This window comes from Primulina huaijiensis, chromosome 3 (genome assembly GCF_012295235.1).
Source record: "Primulina huaijiensis isolate GDHJ02 chromosome 3, ASM1229523v2, whole genome shotgun sequence".
Lineage (NCBI taxonomy): Eukaryota > Viridiplantae > Streptophyta > Magnoliopsida > Lamiales > Gesneriaceae > Primulina > Primulina huaijiensis.
Window position 1 is genome coordinate 23,487,306 of NC_133308.1, and position 11,877 is coordinate 23,499,182.

The 11,877-nt window shown below is 37.2% G+C and overlaps 1 protein-coding gene across 6 annotated transcripts; it reads left to right on the plus strand.

Moving 5' to 3' along the window:
* The first annotated feature begins 2,207 nt into the window (after nucleotides 1-2,207).
* On the plus strand, nucleotides 2,208-11,588 carry LOC140973861 (potassium transporter 2). 6 transcript variants are annotated; one of them, XM_073436955.1, is made up of 10 exons: nucleotides 2,208-2,317; nucleotides 2,958-3,027; nucleotides 3,247-3,481; nucleotides 3,574-3,819; nucleotides 3,911-3,964; nucleotides 9,030-9,290; nucleotides 9,463-9,515; nucleotides 9,641-9,758; nucleotides 10,005-10,259; nucleotides 10,362-11,588. In XM_073436955.1, exons 2-10 carry the CDS (start codon nucleotides 2,989-2,991, stop codon nucleotides 11,471-11,473), a joined length of 2,373 nt encoding a protein of 790 aa, XP_073293056.1. In that variant the 5' UTR covers nucleotides 2,208-2,317; nucleotides 2,958-2,988; the 3' UTR covers nucleotides 11,474-11,588. The 6 variants fall into 6 exon arrangements, with proteins under 6 accessions (XP_073293056.1, XP_073293054.1, XP_073293057.1 ...); XM_073436953.1 differs by having other exon boundaries at nucleotides 2,306-2,433; XM_073436956.1 differs by lacking the exon at nucleotides 2,208-2,317 and adding an exon at nucleotides 2,452-2,520.
* The last annotated feature ends 289 nt before the right edge of the window (nucleotides 11,589-11,877 follow it).

Here is an 11,877-nt window from a genome sequence, read left to right on the forward strand (position 1 = left end):
GATGATGAAGATATTTTTGGTCCAGAAGTACCATATTTAAGTGCTATTGGTGCCCTTATGTTTCTTACAAATTGTACAAGGCCTGATATATCTTTTGCCGTAAATTTATTGGCAAGATTTAGCACATATCCAACAAAGAGACACTGGAACGGAATTAAACATATATTCCGTTATCTACGAGGATCCATTTATGTGAATGTTGAATGTTGAAAATTAGGTAAAATTAGGTGTTGAATATTGAAAATTAGTGTGTGATGATGTAGGTAATGATGTATTTTATTTTTGGATTATTTGTAAAAAATTTTTATAAATAGATCTCTCATTTGTGAAGAAAATCACAATTGAGTTGAGAGAAAAATATTATAAAGTGTGTAGTGTGATAATTTTGAGAGTTTGAGATTTTTATTTTTTATCGTAAATTTTTACTTTTTTACAATAAGGAGCAAGTTGAATCATCGGTAGATAGTATTTGGATTATGATTTTGAATAAGCAAGGTACAATTATTGAGTTAACCCTACATATTTGCTATTTTGACAGGATAATTACAAAAAAATGTAGGCATTTTGATAGGATAACTTAGGTCTACAGAAACCAAATTTGACTTTAAATAAATAAACACATTAACAATATATTTCTACAAATTAATACAAAATATTTATTTAAATTAATAAAAAATATTTATTTGTTAAAATATTTCTACATTAAATAATCTTTAATAGTAATAGTTATTAGTTGTTTTATTTAATTATATATATCATTTAACTCAATTTATTAATTATCTATATATATAATATAATTTAACTCAACATTCTAGATCATTGTTAATTATTATAGAATTCGAAATAAATTTTGAGTAGGTCTTTTGTGATACGGTCTTACGATCTTTATCTGTGAGACATGTCAATCCTACCGATATTCACAATAAAAAGTAATACTTTTAGAATAAAAAGTAATACTTTTTCATGGATGACCCAAATAAGAGATCCGTCTCACAAAATACGACTCGTGAGACCGTCTAACACACGTTTTTACCATAAATTTTAGATTAAAGAAATATATAATTTTGTTTTTTCGCACCTAGGAATACCGAATACCGAATACCTAATAGATCTAAAAACAGAATCTTCAAAACTCATTGACAAATTCTTTTACCAATTTTTTTGCAATATATTTGAAAACAATGTCAGTCGAATAGGTGAACTACCAATTTTTTTTTCCAAGATATTTGAAAACGATGTCCGTCCAATAGGTGAATTTTCGACAAGTCATTTGATGGATTCAATTTTTTTACCAATAATTTTTCAGACGAATCAATTTTATTACCGCAGTTACGGTTCTATCCTCTAAATAAAAGTTGAATTCCGCAGTCTTTTACATATTTTGTACTGATGTTCACACTAAAAAATGGAATTTTTGAAACGTTGAATCTGTGAAATCATAGCAAAGAAGATGAAAATGAGGTCAAAAGAATTAAAGCAAGAAGTGGGCTACTAGTTAATGCACAAAAAGTTGAAAGAGTGGGGGTCCATGTACAATCACGTGATGCTGCGTTCTACGAAAAGGACACTCAAACTACTGGTGTTTTTCGAACTTTTGCGAAAAATCCTACTTTTGTTTAAGCCCTTTGTTTTTTGATTCAGTCCCATTATTTCTTGCCATTTTTTAACTTGGAAAGTAGGTAGCAAAAATTGAGGGGGAAACAGGGGAATAACGCATTTTTATGAAAGTGATGGCATTTGTTTGATACTTTGATTGAGTTATTTTCGACTTTTGAGCTGGTTTACATTTTAATCAATATGCTGGGGGTGAAAAAGTGGAGTAAAATTTTATAATCTTCATTTTTTTTCTTGATTCAATCCAAATGGGCACGTTTTCTTTAGCCCGTTCATCATCTCTCCATAATGTGAACTGTGAAGTGATTGGATTTTGTGTTTGATTGTATAAGATGCAAAAGTTATATCTGTGAATAAACAACTATTTCCACTAATATAGGCTGTCCTATAATATACAATTCAGGAGTATCTCTCGGGCATTGAAAAGCGGGCATTTTCTTGAATAAAATAGCTCCGGGATTTGCTTTAGAAGTGTAAATTTACCCTTTTTATTTAGCTTCCAGTCCATAAAGTTGGTTGGAATGCCGAATGTGTCATTTCCGTCTTTCTTTAAAAATGTGTGTGTGTGTGTGCCGGAATATGAAATTAATATATTAATGACCTTTAAATCGCCTTTATTCTTGTGGGCTCAAGTTGGCGTGACGGATATGATAATGCAAGTGTTGTTGAATCATGTGATTTTGGTTTTCCTGCCACACTCATTGTACATTCCTTCTTCTTTCTTCACTATAAGTCTATACTTGTGTGTTTTATCAAGATATTTTTTAACAATTGTTTACAGTAATGCGATTCTATGAGTGTATACAGAAAGATTAAACTGTAAGGATTAATAGTGTGTTTGTTTACCTTTTTGAACTGAACTGGGTAGCACATTTCGTATTGCTTTCTTGATTTGCGTGTTTTAGGGTAATTATACTTGTGGTGCTTCCTTGTTATCTATCCATAAAAGAAAGAAAATGCAGAAGAAATGGGATTAGTTTCGAATTTCAGTTCAATTGGTACTCACATTTTCTACATGATTTTGATTGGAAAAGATTCATGTTCTTTCAAGTCCCCTCATTTCTTTTTTCTTGCATAGTGCAAAACTGTCACGTTTCTGGAATGCTGAAGGGGTGGATGTGCCAAATGGGTTAAATCAGAAGTGGGCAAAAGTTTGGTGTTTTTTTATATAATTTTTTTTGTTTCTGGTTGGAAATTAGATTTATGAGTCGGTGGCATTTAGTTGTTTGTTTCTTTATAGCATCAGCTTATTAATTTTTTTTTTGTTTGTTTACTCTGTTAATGTGCGTTCGTTCTTGGTTTTTTTTCAATCTGGATCTGCTTTTAATTTGTAAATTTTTCAGGAACTTAACACAAGATTGACATTCAAGAAATATGGATCTTGCCCATGGGAAGTGTTGGAGCTCTTCGAAGGTTTGTTCAGTTCCATTTCTTGCTCCATTTATCGAAGTTTTTGGGTATGGATTTACCAATATCACTTTACAGTCGTGTCCTTTTCTTCTCCGAAATTTCTGTTCTTTGGCACATATAGTCTACTAAAACTAAGATTGATTCTTGGAAATATTTTTGAATTTTAGTTCTACGTTCTTTAAGGGGTTGTTTATTTCATGTTAAATGTTGATTCCATTTCAGAAGGATTCTTGGAAGAATACTCTGTTATTAGCTTATCAGAGTCTTGGTGTAGTGTATGGCGACCTTAGCATTTCCCCTCTATATGTGTACAAGAGCACATTTGCTGAGGACATTCAACACTCAGACACAAACGAAGAGATTTTTGGTGTTCTTTCTTTTGTTTTCTGGACATTAACTTTGGTCCCCCTGTTCAAATACGTATTTGTTGTTCTTCGAGCAGATGATAACGGAGAGGGTAAGTTAGAGTTCAAAACTAAAATTTGTAAAACTACGTCCTAACAGCATATTCATGTTGCAAAATCTGTTATATATGCTTAATTTTTGCAGGTGGTACTTTTGCCTTGTATTCTCTGATATGCAGGCATGCTAAAGTTAGCCTTCTTCCGAACCGTCAAGTTGCCGATGAAGCTCTGTCCACCTACAAACTCGAGCATCCCCCGGAGACGAAAAACAGCTCGAGGGTTAAAATGGTGCTCGAAAGGCACAAATCCTTGCACACGGCTTTACTAATTTTAGTTCTACTAGGCACTTGTATGGTTATTGGAGATGGACTACTCACTCCAGCAATATCTGGTGATTATATATTTTTTTTCTTGAATTTATGTCGTGATGATAAGGTGATCTTAGGTTGCTGATGAAATAATAAGGTGATTATTTCTTGCAGTTTTTTCAGCTGTTTCAGGCCTCGAGTTATCCATGTCTAAGGAACATCACCAATGTAAGATTCTTATTTTGATTCCTTGTACCATATATTTTGGTTTCTCGTTCCCAGAACCAAATGCGAGTGTTATTATACTGTCCTTAGGGCTACCGATAAATTTGTGGATTTTTTATTCTTTGGTTTCACATCTACCCACCTCACTACTTTTGATTCTTTTTTGTAACCGAGCCAGCTGATTGTCATTGTGAAGTTAGTGTTTCTAGCACAGGATTGTATTTTGTTTCAGTGTTTAATGAAATAGTTACTGGTTTAGAAAAATCAAATCCCTATCTTGGAAAAGGGATTTCGCAGTCTTGGGGTTTCAAACTGATTCTTACAGATAAATCATAAACATAGCCGTCCATTGGGCCCGCTTTGACAGGTGAGTCTTTGGTTTCATAACTCTTGTCTGCTTTCTGGCCCATTGTCTGACTTCTGGGACAGGAATAGTCAATGCTGTAATAGATGTTGCTTTATCAATTCTCTTTTATAAGAGTTAGGTTCATTTATAGATGTAAAACATGTAATTGTCAAATATCAATGTTTTTATTGAAAGGAAAAATGTTTTTTATTAGCTAGAAGAAAGCAACAATTACATTGTCAAGAAAATGGACTAAAATGGGATGTGAGTCAGGTTCTCTTGCAAAGAACTTTAAATCGAGTTACTGTTAGCTGTTTTGTTTTATAATCTTTCCTAAGGAAGCTCCTAGAGATAACCTTCAGTGTTTATGATCGTGGACGAGATTGTAATCATATACCATGTGGCCCAAGAAGCGGGACCACCAGTTGTCCAACTTGTGGCTGAAGTCGCATGCCTGATCTTCCTCACTCGTTTGAAAAGGACTTGAAAATACATTATTCACTGAGACTAACAACTTAATTATCATATACATGAATACAGTTGTAAAAGACTGTTAGCGTTTCCATTTCATCGTGAGTGTGGTTTAGGCTTAGTCTGAAATTAAAAGGATATGTAACATGCCCTAGAACAATTGCCACTTAAATTTTTATGATTGGTTTTTGGAGAATCGTTTGAACACATATAATATCAGTACAGATCAAAAGGCCCTGTCAATTTTTAGCATAAGTAAGAGATAGACATAAGATGGATGCAAAGGTGACAAGTTGTGTGAAAACCCAAGAGGTAGACTTCCTGGGGGCGGACCAGGACCGGGACCGGGACCGGGATTAAGGGTGTGTGAAGAGAAGGCGAGGGCTATGTTAAACATAAAAAATCATTTCTTTTTGCTTGAGGGATAAATTTCCCCTTTCTCGACGAGTCATCCCTATGACATCTGAGTTATGTAGAAACATTGTGCTGTCAATGTATCAATTCCAATTCCAATTCCAATTTTAAAAAATGTGTGTACTGATCAACCATTCTCGGGGAACTGAAACATGATTGTTTATGTCAGTCTCACTAAAGTTGTTTCCACCTTGATTTATGAAATTGTGATGCCCGGGACCGAAGAGGACGGGGGTGATTGCCTATCTTGATTTATGAAATTGTGATGCCCGGGACCGAAGAGGACGGGATGATTGCCGGTGCCATGAGATTACACGAACAATGAGCTGCTCCTGACTGACTTTTGGCAAAGAGAACATGTATGAACTGATTCCCACACCGGAATGAGAGGGATTCCAAGAATGTGCAGGTATGAGAATGTTCAGTTGACGAGAGTTTAAAAGATTTGATAGGTACTACTTTTTTTTTGATAAGAAACATAACAATATTATTAATATGAGAATTTTACATTACAAGAAGTGGACTAGTGATCCACTGCCATGAATTAGTTAATTTTTAACAATACATATATGACCAATCTCTAGAAATATCAAAAGTAGACAATCCCTGAAAGTTTTTATCCGTTCGAATCCAGTTTACTGTTGTGAACTTGATTTTTTCCCAGCATTCTTCCGTAGTTTCTTCCAATTCTTCAAAAATTCTTCTATTTCTCTCCAACTAAACCGCCCAAGTAATTCCATGGATCACAACTTTCCAGAAAATTTTTCCTCTTTTGCCAAGCAAATGTCCCAGATCCGTAGTAAAAACATCTTGGGTTGTCTTCGGCACGACCCAAACCAGTCTCATTTCTTTCAAGGCCCTAGCCCACAACGCATGCGTGAACTTGCAATGAATAAACAGATGATTTTGTGTTTCCACATGCTTACGACACAATACACACCAGTTGGGACAAAGAGAACAATTAGGATATCTCTTTTGCATCATCTCGGCTGTCGGTAATTTTGCAAGGATTGCTGTCCACGAGAAAATTTGAATCTTCGACGGAATAGGGGTTTTCCAAATGATACTGAAAAATTTGAAATCTTGTGGACCATTACTCTCCGTGAAGAATGAATTGAAAAAAGACTTGACTGTGAACTTCCCGGACGGATCCCCCTCCCACTGATGAAAATCATCAACCCCTTCCACCAATCTAACACCCTCAAGAATAGTTAAAAGCGAAGATAACTGATTGATCTCCTCCTCACGGAGAGATCGACGGAAGTGCAAATCACAAGAAAAATTATGTGACGAAGAATCAAAGGAAGCAAAATATGAAATAGGCAAATTACGAATCAAAGATAACTGAAACAAAGAAGGGAACAGATCCCTGAAAGATGAATCCCCCAACCAAATATCCTCCCAAAACCTGAATTTAGTTCCCCCTCGAACCACCGGTCTTAGTAGTCGGTGATAAGTCGGGTATGCTGTAGAAATGAACTTCCACGGACATCTAAAAGTCACATTCTTAGCCAACCCCGCATCCCAACCATTTTCTTGTAACCCATACTTGCTCTTTATTATTCTTTTCCACAGCGAATCACTTTCCACGTTGAATCTCCACCACCATTTTCCCATTAATGCCGTATTTCTCAAACATATATTCCCGAGGCCTAATCCACCTTTCTCTTTCGGTCGACAAACTTTATTCCATCTAACCAAATGACAATGTGAATCTCCCTCAGTCCCATCCCACAAAAAGTTTCTCATTACCTTTTCCATCTTCCCCGCTACCCCTTTCGGTATCTTGAATAGAGACAAGAAATATATAGGTATAGAAGTCAATACCGCAGCAATCAATGTCACTCTACCCCCTTTAGACAAGAAAGCCTTTTTCCAAGTTGCCAATTTTCTAGTAATCTTAATCATGATAGGCTCCCAAAAAGACACTTGTAAAGGATTGCCCCCTAGAGGGACTCCCAAGTATTTTATTGGCCATTCTTCCTTGCGGCACCCGATTCCCATAGCTATACTTTCCTCCTCTGCTTGTTCTTGATTCAAACCCAACAAGGCACTCTTGTCCCAATTAATCCTCAATCCTGACATATCACAAAATGCCTTCAAAACTCGCACCAAAAAGCCTAAGTGTTCCTCCGTCTTCACAAAGAACAATGTATCGTCGGCAAACTGTATATGTGATACTTCCACCTTATCTCGGCCCACTTCGTATCCTCCGATGAAATTCTCTTCTTTTGCTTTGTCAATCAATCTTCCCAAAACATCCACAACCATATTGAACAAAAATGGTGATAAGGGATCTCCCTGTCTAAGTCCTCTAGAGGCTTTAAATTTCCCCCTCGGTCTTCCATTAATCATTACTGAAAACGAAACATTGGATACGCATCCTCTTATCCATCCTCTCCATCTCTCCCCGAAGCCCTTTTTCTGTAAAACAAAATCCAGAAAATCCCATTCAACATTGTCATACGCTTTTTCAAAGTCAATTTTCAAAGCCCACCCTTTTTTATTTTTCTTCCTCCCTTCTTCCACCAACTCATTTGCAATNTTTTTTTATTTTTCTTCCTCCCTTCTTCCACCAACTCATTTGCAATCAAGCAACAATCCAATATTTGTTTTCCCTCGATAAATGCATTTTGGGTTTCTGACAATGTATGTGACAACATTTTTTTCATCCTTGTGGCCAACACTTTTGCAATTATCTTATATAAGCTCGTTGTGAGGCTAATGGGTCTGAAATCTTTTACCTTTAACGAGTCATTTTTCTTTGGTATCAAACATATATACGTTTCATTGGTCAGCCCATTTATGATCCCTCCTTCGTAAAATTCTGCAAAAACCATCATTAGCTCTCCTTTGACTATATCCCAACAANAGGATCATAAATGGGCTGACCAATGAAACGTATATATGTTTGATACCAAAGAAAAATGACTCGTTAAAGGTAAAAGATTTCAGACCCATTAGCCTCACAACGAGCTTATATAAGATAATTGCAAAAGTGTTGGCCACAAGGATGAAAAAAGTGTTGTCACATACATTGTCAGAAACCCAAAATGCANTTACCCTCCCCTGGGAAATTTCCTAGGGTGCATATGAGTGAGGACATAAGTACACCGGAAAAACTTGTATTGGTACAGTGAGGACAGTCGTCGAATTTGGGGCGTTACAGTTGGTATCAGAGATGACCTCTCTTAGTACGGTGTGGTTTAGGGACGGACCAAGTGGAAGCTGGTGGACATTTGATGCTCAGGACTGAAGATGGTGGGAGGTGATCGTCTGTGCCATGATGTTGCATGGACAATGAGCTGCTCTTGGCAGGCTTCTAGGCGAAAGGAACACGAATGAACCGACCTCACACCGGAAAGAAAGGAAATCCAAGATTGTGTAGGTATGAGACTGTACAGTTGAGGAGAGCTTAAAATATTTGATAGCCACTATTCATATCAAGAAACTATAGAGCTCATCACATGAGAACTCTAACGTAAAGCGTGCTTTACTTGGAGCAATTCTGGGATGGGTTACCTCTGAGAAGTTGTTTAGGGTGCGTATGAGTGATGACATAAACACGCTAGAAAGACTCGTCTTGATACAGTGGGGACAGTCGTCGTCGAATCTGGAGCGTTACAAAAATCTTTATCCTAACGTTCATAGGATGCGTGTGAGTGAGGATATAAGCATGCTAGAAAGATTCATCTTGGTACAGCGGAGACAGTCGTCGGTGCTAGATTTTTTCTTTGAAATAAATAATGTCTCTCCATAATGCTTGAGATTTTTACTAGATTCGTTGATCATTTAAGCTAAATCAGCTTGACATCTATATTCATTTCTCATTTGCAGATGCTATGGTTCCAATTACTTGCTTCATATTGGTGTGCCTGTTTGCTCTACAGCACTATGGCACACATCGAATTGGTTTCTGTTTTGCACCAATTGTCTTCACTTGGTTACTATGCATCAGCGCTCTTGGATTGTATAATATTTTCCACTGGAATCCACATGTTTATCAAGCTCTATCCCCATATTACATGATAAAGTTCTTGAAGAAGACGAGGAAAGGTGGATGGATGTCTTTGGGTGGAATACTTTTGTGCATTACAGGTAAATTCCTATAATGGTGGGTATCGGTGAATTTTGAAGCAGTAATTTTTTATGAAGCAGGAGTCCTAAAAACTTGTACTTACGGGCTTATTGATTTTGGGTTTGTAATGGTTTTCTATCACTCTATAGGTTTGCTCTCATTGTTTAATGCCATTAAATGGGATTTTTGCAGGATCAGAAGCAATGTTTGCTGATCTTGGCCATTTCTCGTATGCAGCAATTCAGGTGTAACCGTTCGAACCAATTTTTTCGGAAAATTATTATTGTTATTTTTTAATAGAATGATAAATGTATAAGAAGGATCTGTACATGGTTTGTAATGGTTGTTCCTGGCACATTTTCTCTGGCAGATAGCTTTCACGTTTTTGGTTTATCCAGCCCTGATATTGGCATATATGGGTCAAGCAGCTTACTTGTCAAAGCATCATCATTCGATTCACAAGATTGGCTTTTATGTCTCAGTTCCAGGTAAGGCATGCCATTATATTTACAGGAGAAAGAAATATTAAACACTAAATATAAATTTTATAATTACTATGGTGATCTGTTGATTTGTCGAGCAAATAGATGTTTTTTTTTCTTTGGTCGAAGTTGGAGATGGGATATTATGTCATGACGCAAAAGAGCACATTTTCGTGGAGAATAGTGATAGTGAAATAGACTAGGAACTTGTTCTTATTGTGCTCATATCACTGATCTCACTTTCTGATGCAGAAAGTGTAAGATGGCCAGTGCTTGCAGTAGCAATACTCGCCTCAGTTGTCGGAAGTCAGGCGATCATAAGTGGAACATTTTCTATAATCAACCAAAGTCAATCACTCGGTTGCTTCCCACGAGTCAAGGTCATTCACACATCTGAAAAGATACACGGCCAGATTTACATTCCCGAGATCAACTGGATGCTCATGATCCTATGCATTGCTGTAACAATTGGATTCAGAGACATAAAACACATGGGGAATGCATCAGGTACGTAGGAATAAACCACACTCTTCTTGGGATCTCATTTCTTTTGACCGACTATACAAAGGTTCATGTTTTATCAGTACTTGTGGGGATTTTTATCTTCAGGATTGGCCGTGATGGCAGTGATGCTGGTGACCACTTGTTTAACTTCACTTGTGATTATCCTTTGTTGGCACAAACCTCCGATTGTGGCACTATGCTTTCTACTTTTCTTCGGTTCCATCGAACTACTATACTTTTCCGCCTCTGTCATCAAGTTTCTTGAAGGTGCCTGGCTTCCTATCCTGCTCGCGCTCTTCCTAGTCACTGTAATGTTTGTCTGGCACTATGCCACCATCAAGAAATACGAATACGACCTCCACAACAAGGTTTCTCTTGAATGGCTATTAGCCTTAGGTCCTAGCTTAGGCATCGCTCGGGTCCCCGGAATTGGGCTTGTGTTCACAGACCTCACATCTGGTATTCCAGCAAATTTCTCCCGTTTTGTGACCAATCTCCCGGCCTTCCACCGAATCCTTGTCTTCGTGTGTATAAAATCTGTACCCGTACCGTATGTCCTCCCGGATGAGCGGTACCTCATGGGTCGTGTGGGCCCAACAACTCATCGCTCATATAGATGCATTGTCCGGTATGGATATCGTGACGTACACCAAGATGTCGACTCCTTTGAAGCCGAACTCATTACCCGGCTGGCGGATTTCATACGCTATGACTGGTATAAAACACAGGGAATCTTAGATACATATAAAGAAGACGCCACCACCCGCACAGTATCTGGTGCATCATCGAACGAGTGTCGCCTCGCGGTGATCGGGACCATACCAGCCTTCGAGACAGATAACAGCCTACAACCAGAGAGCGTTTCCGTTGACTTTCCGACTATTGACAGCATTACCGGCATCGAAATGGAACCCATGACCATACCCCAAAGAAAGGTGAGATTCACTGTTGAGAACGAATCCGAGATCGATGTGGGATCGGAAATGGAGGTTCGGATGATGGAAGAGTTGCATGATTTGAATGAAGCTCAACAATCTGGGACTGCATTTATACTTGGTCACTCTCATGTCCGGGCGAAACAAGGGTCGTCTCTGTTGAAGAAGCTGGCAATTAATTTCGGGTATAATTTCTTGAGGAGGAACTGTAGGGGAGCAGATGTGGCTCTGAAAGTGCCTCCAGCATCACTTCTTGAGGTTGGGATGTTGTATGTAGTGTAAGAATGTGTTTGAAACTTGCAAATTTGGTGGGAAAACCAAGTTGTCTGTAAACTGTAAAGGCAAGCACTTGTGAGATTGTAGCATTTTCAAATTTTTATGCAATGAAATTTAAAGAGTGCAGAGCATAAAGGAAAGGGGTAGAATATGAATCGTTGATCGAAAAAAATATATACATGAAGTGTTAATTTGAAATTTGATTTTTTTTTTTTATAACCTTCGTCGACTAAAAACACAATGCGACACTTTGGGTAATGTTATATTCGGAGATTATCATCACTATTTTTTAGTGTGCATCGATCTCATCGATCGATAACTCTAAGATTAATGTTTTAGTTTGTAAATTATGTTAATCAAATAAATTATATTTAGTATGATTATTCGAGAAATTGTTAGATAAAAAAATC

What these genes read in the sequence shown, in the direction of transcription:
- LOC140973861 (XM_073436955.1), top strand. Translation starts at nt 2,989, where the DNA reads ATGGATCTTGCCCATGGGAAGTGTTGGAGCTCTTCGAAG. An exon ending in AGTGTTGGAGCTCTTCGAAG is followed by an intron (nt 3,028 to 3,246) that starts GTTTGTTCAGTT and finishes ATTCCATTTCAG; the next exon opens with AAGGATTCTTGGAAGAATAC. An exon ending in ACTCACTCCAGCAATATCTG is followed by an intron (nt 3,820 to 3,910) that starts GTGATTATATAT and finishes TATTTCTTGCAG; the next exon opens with TTTTTTCAGCTGTTTCAGGC.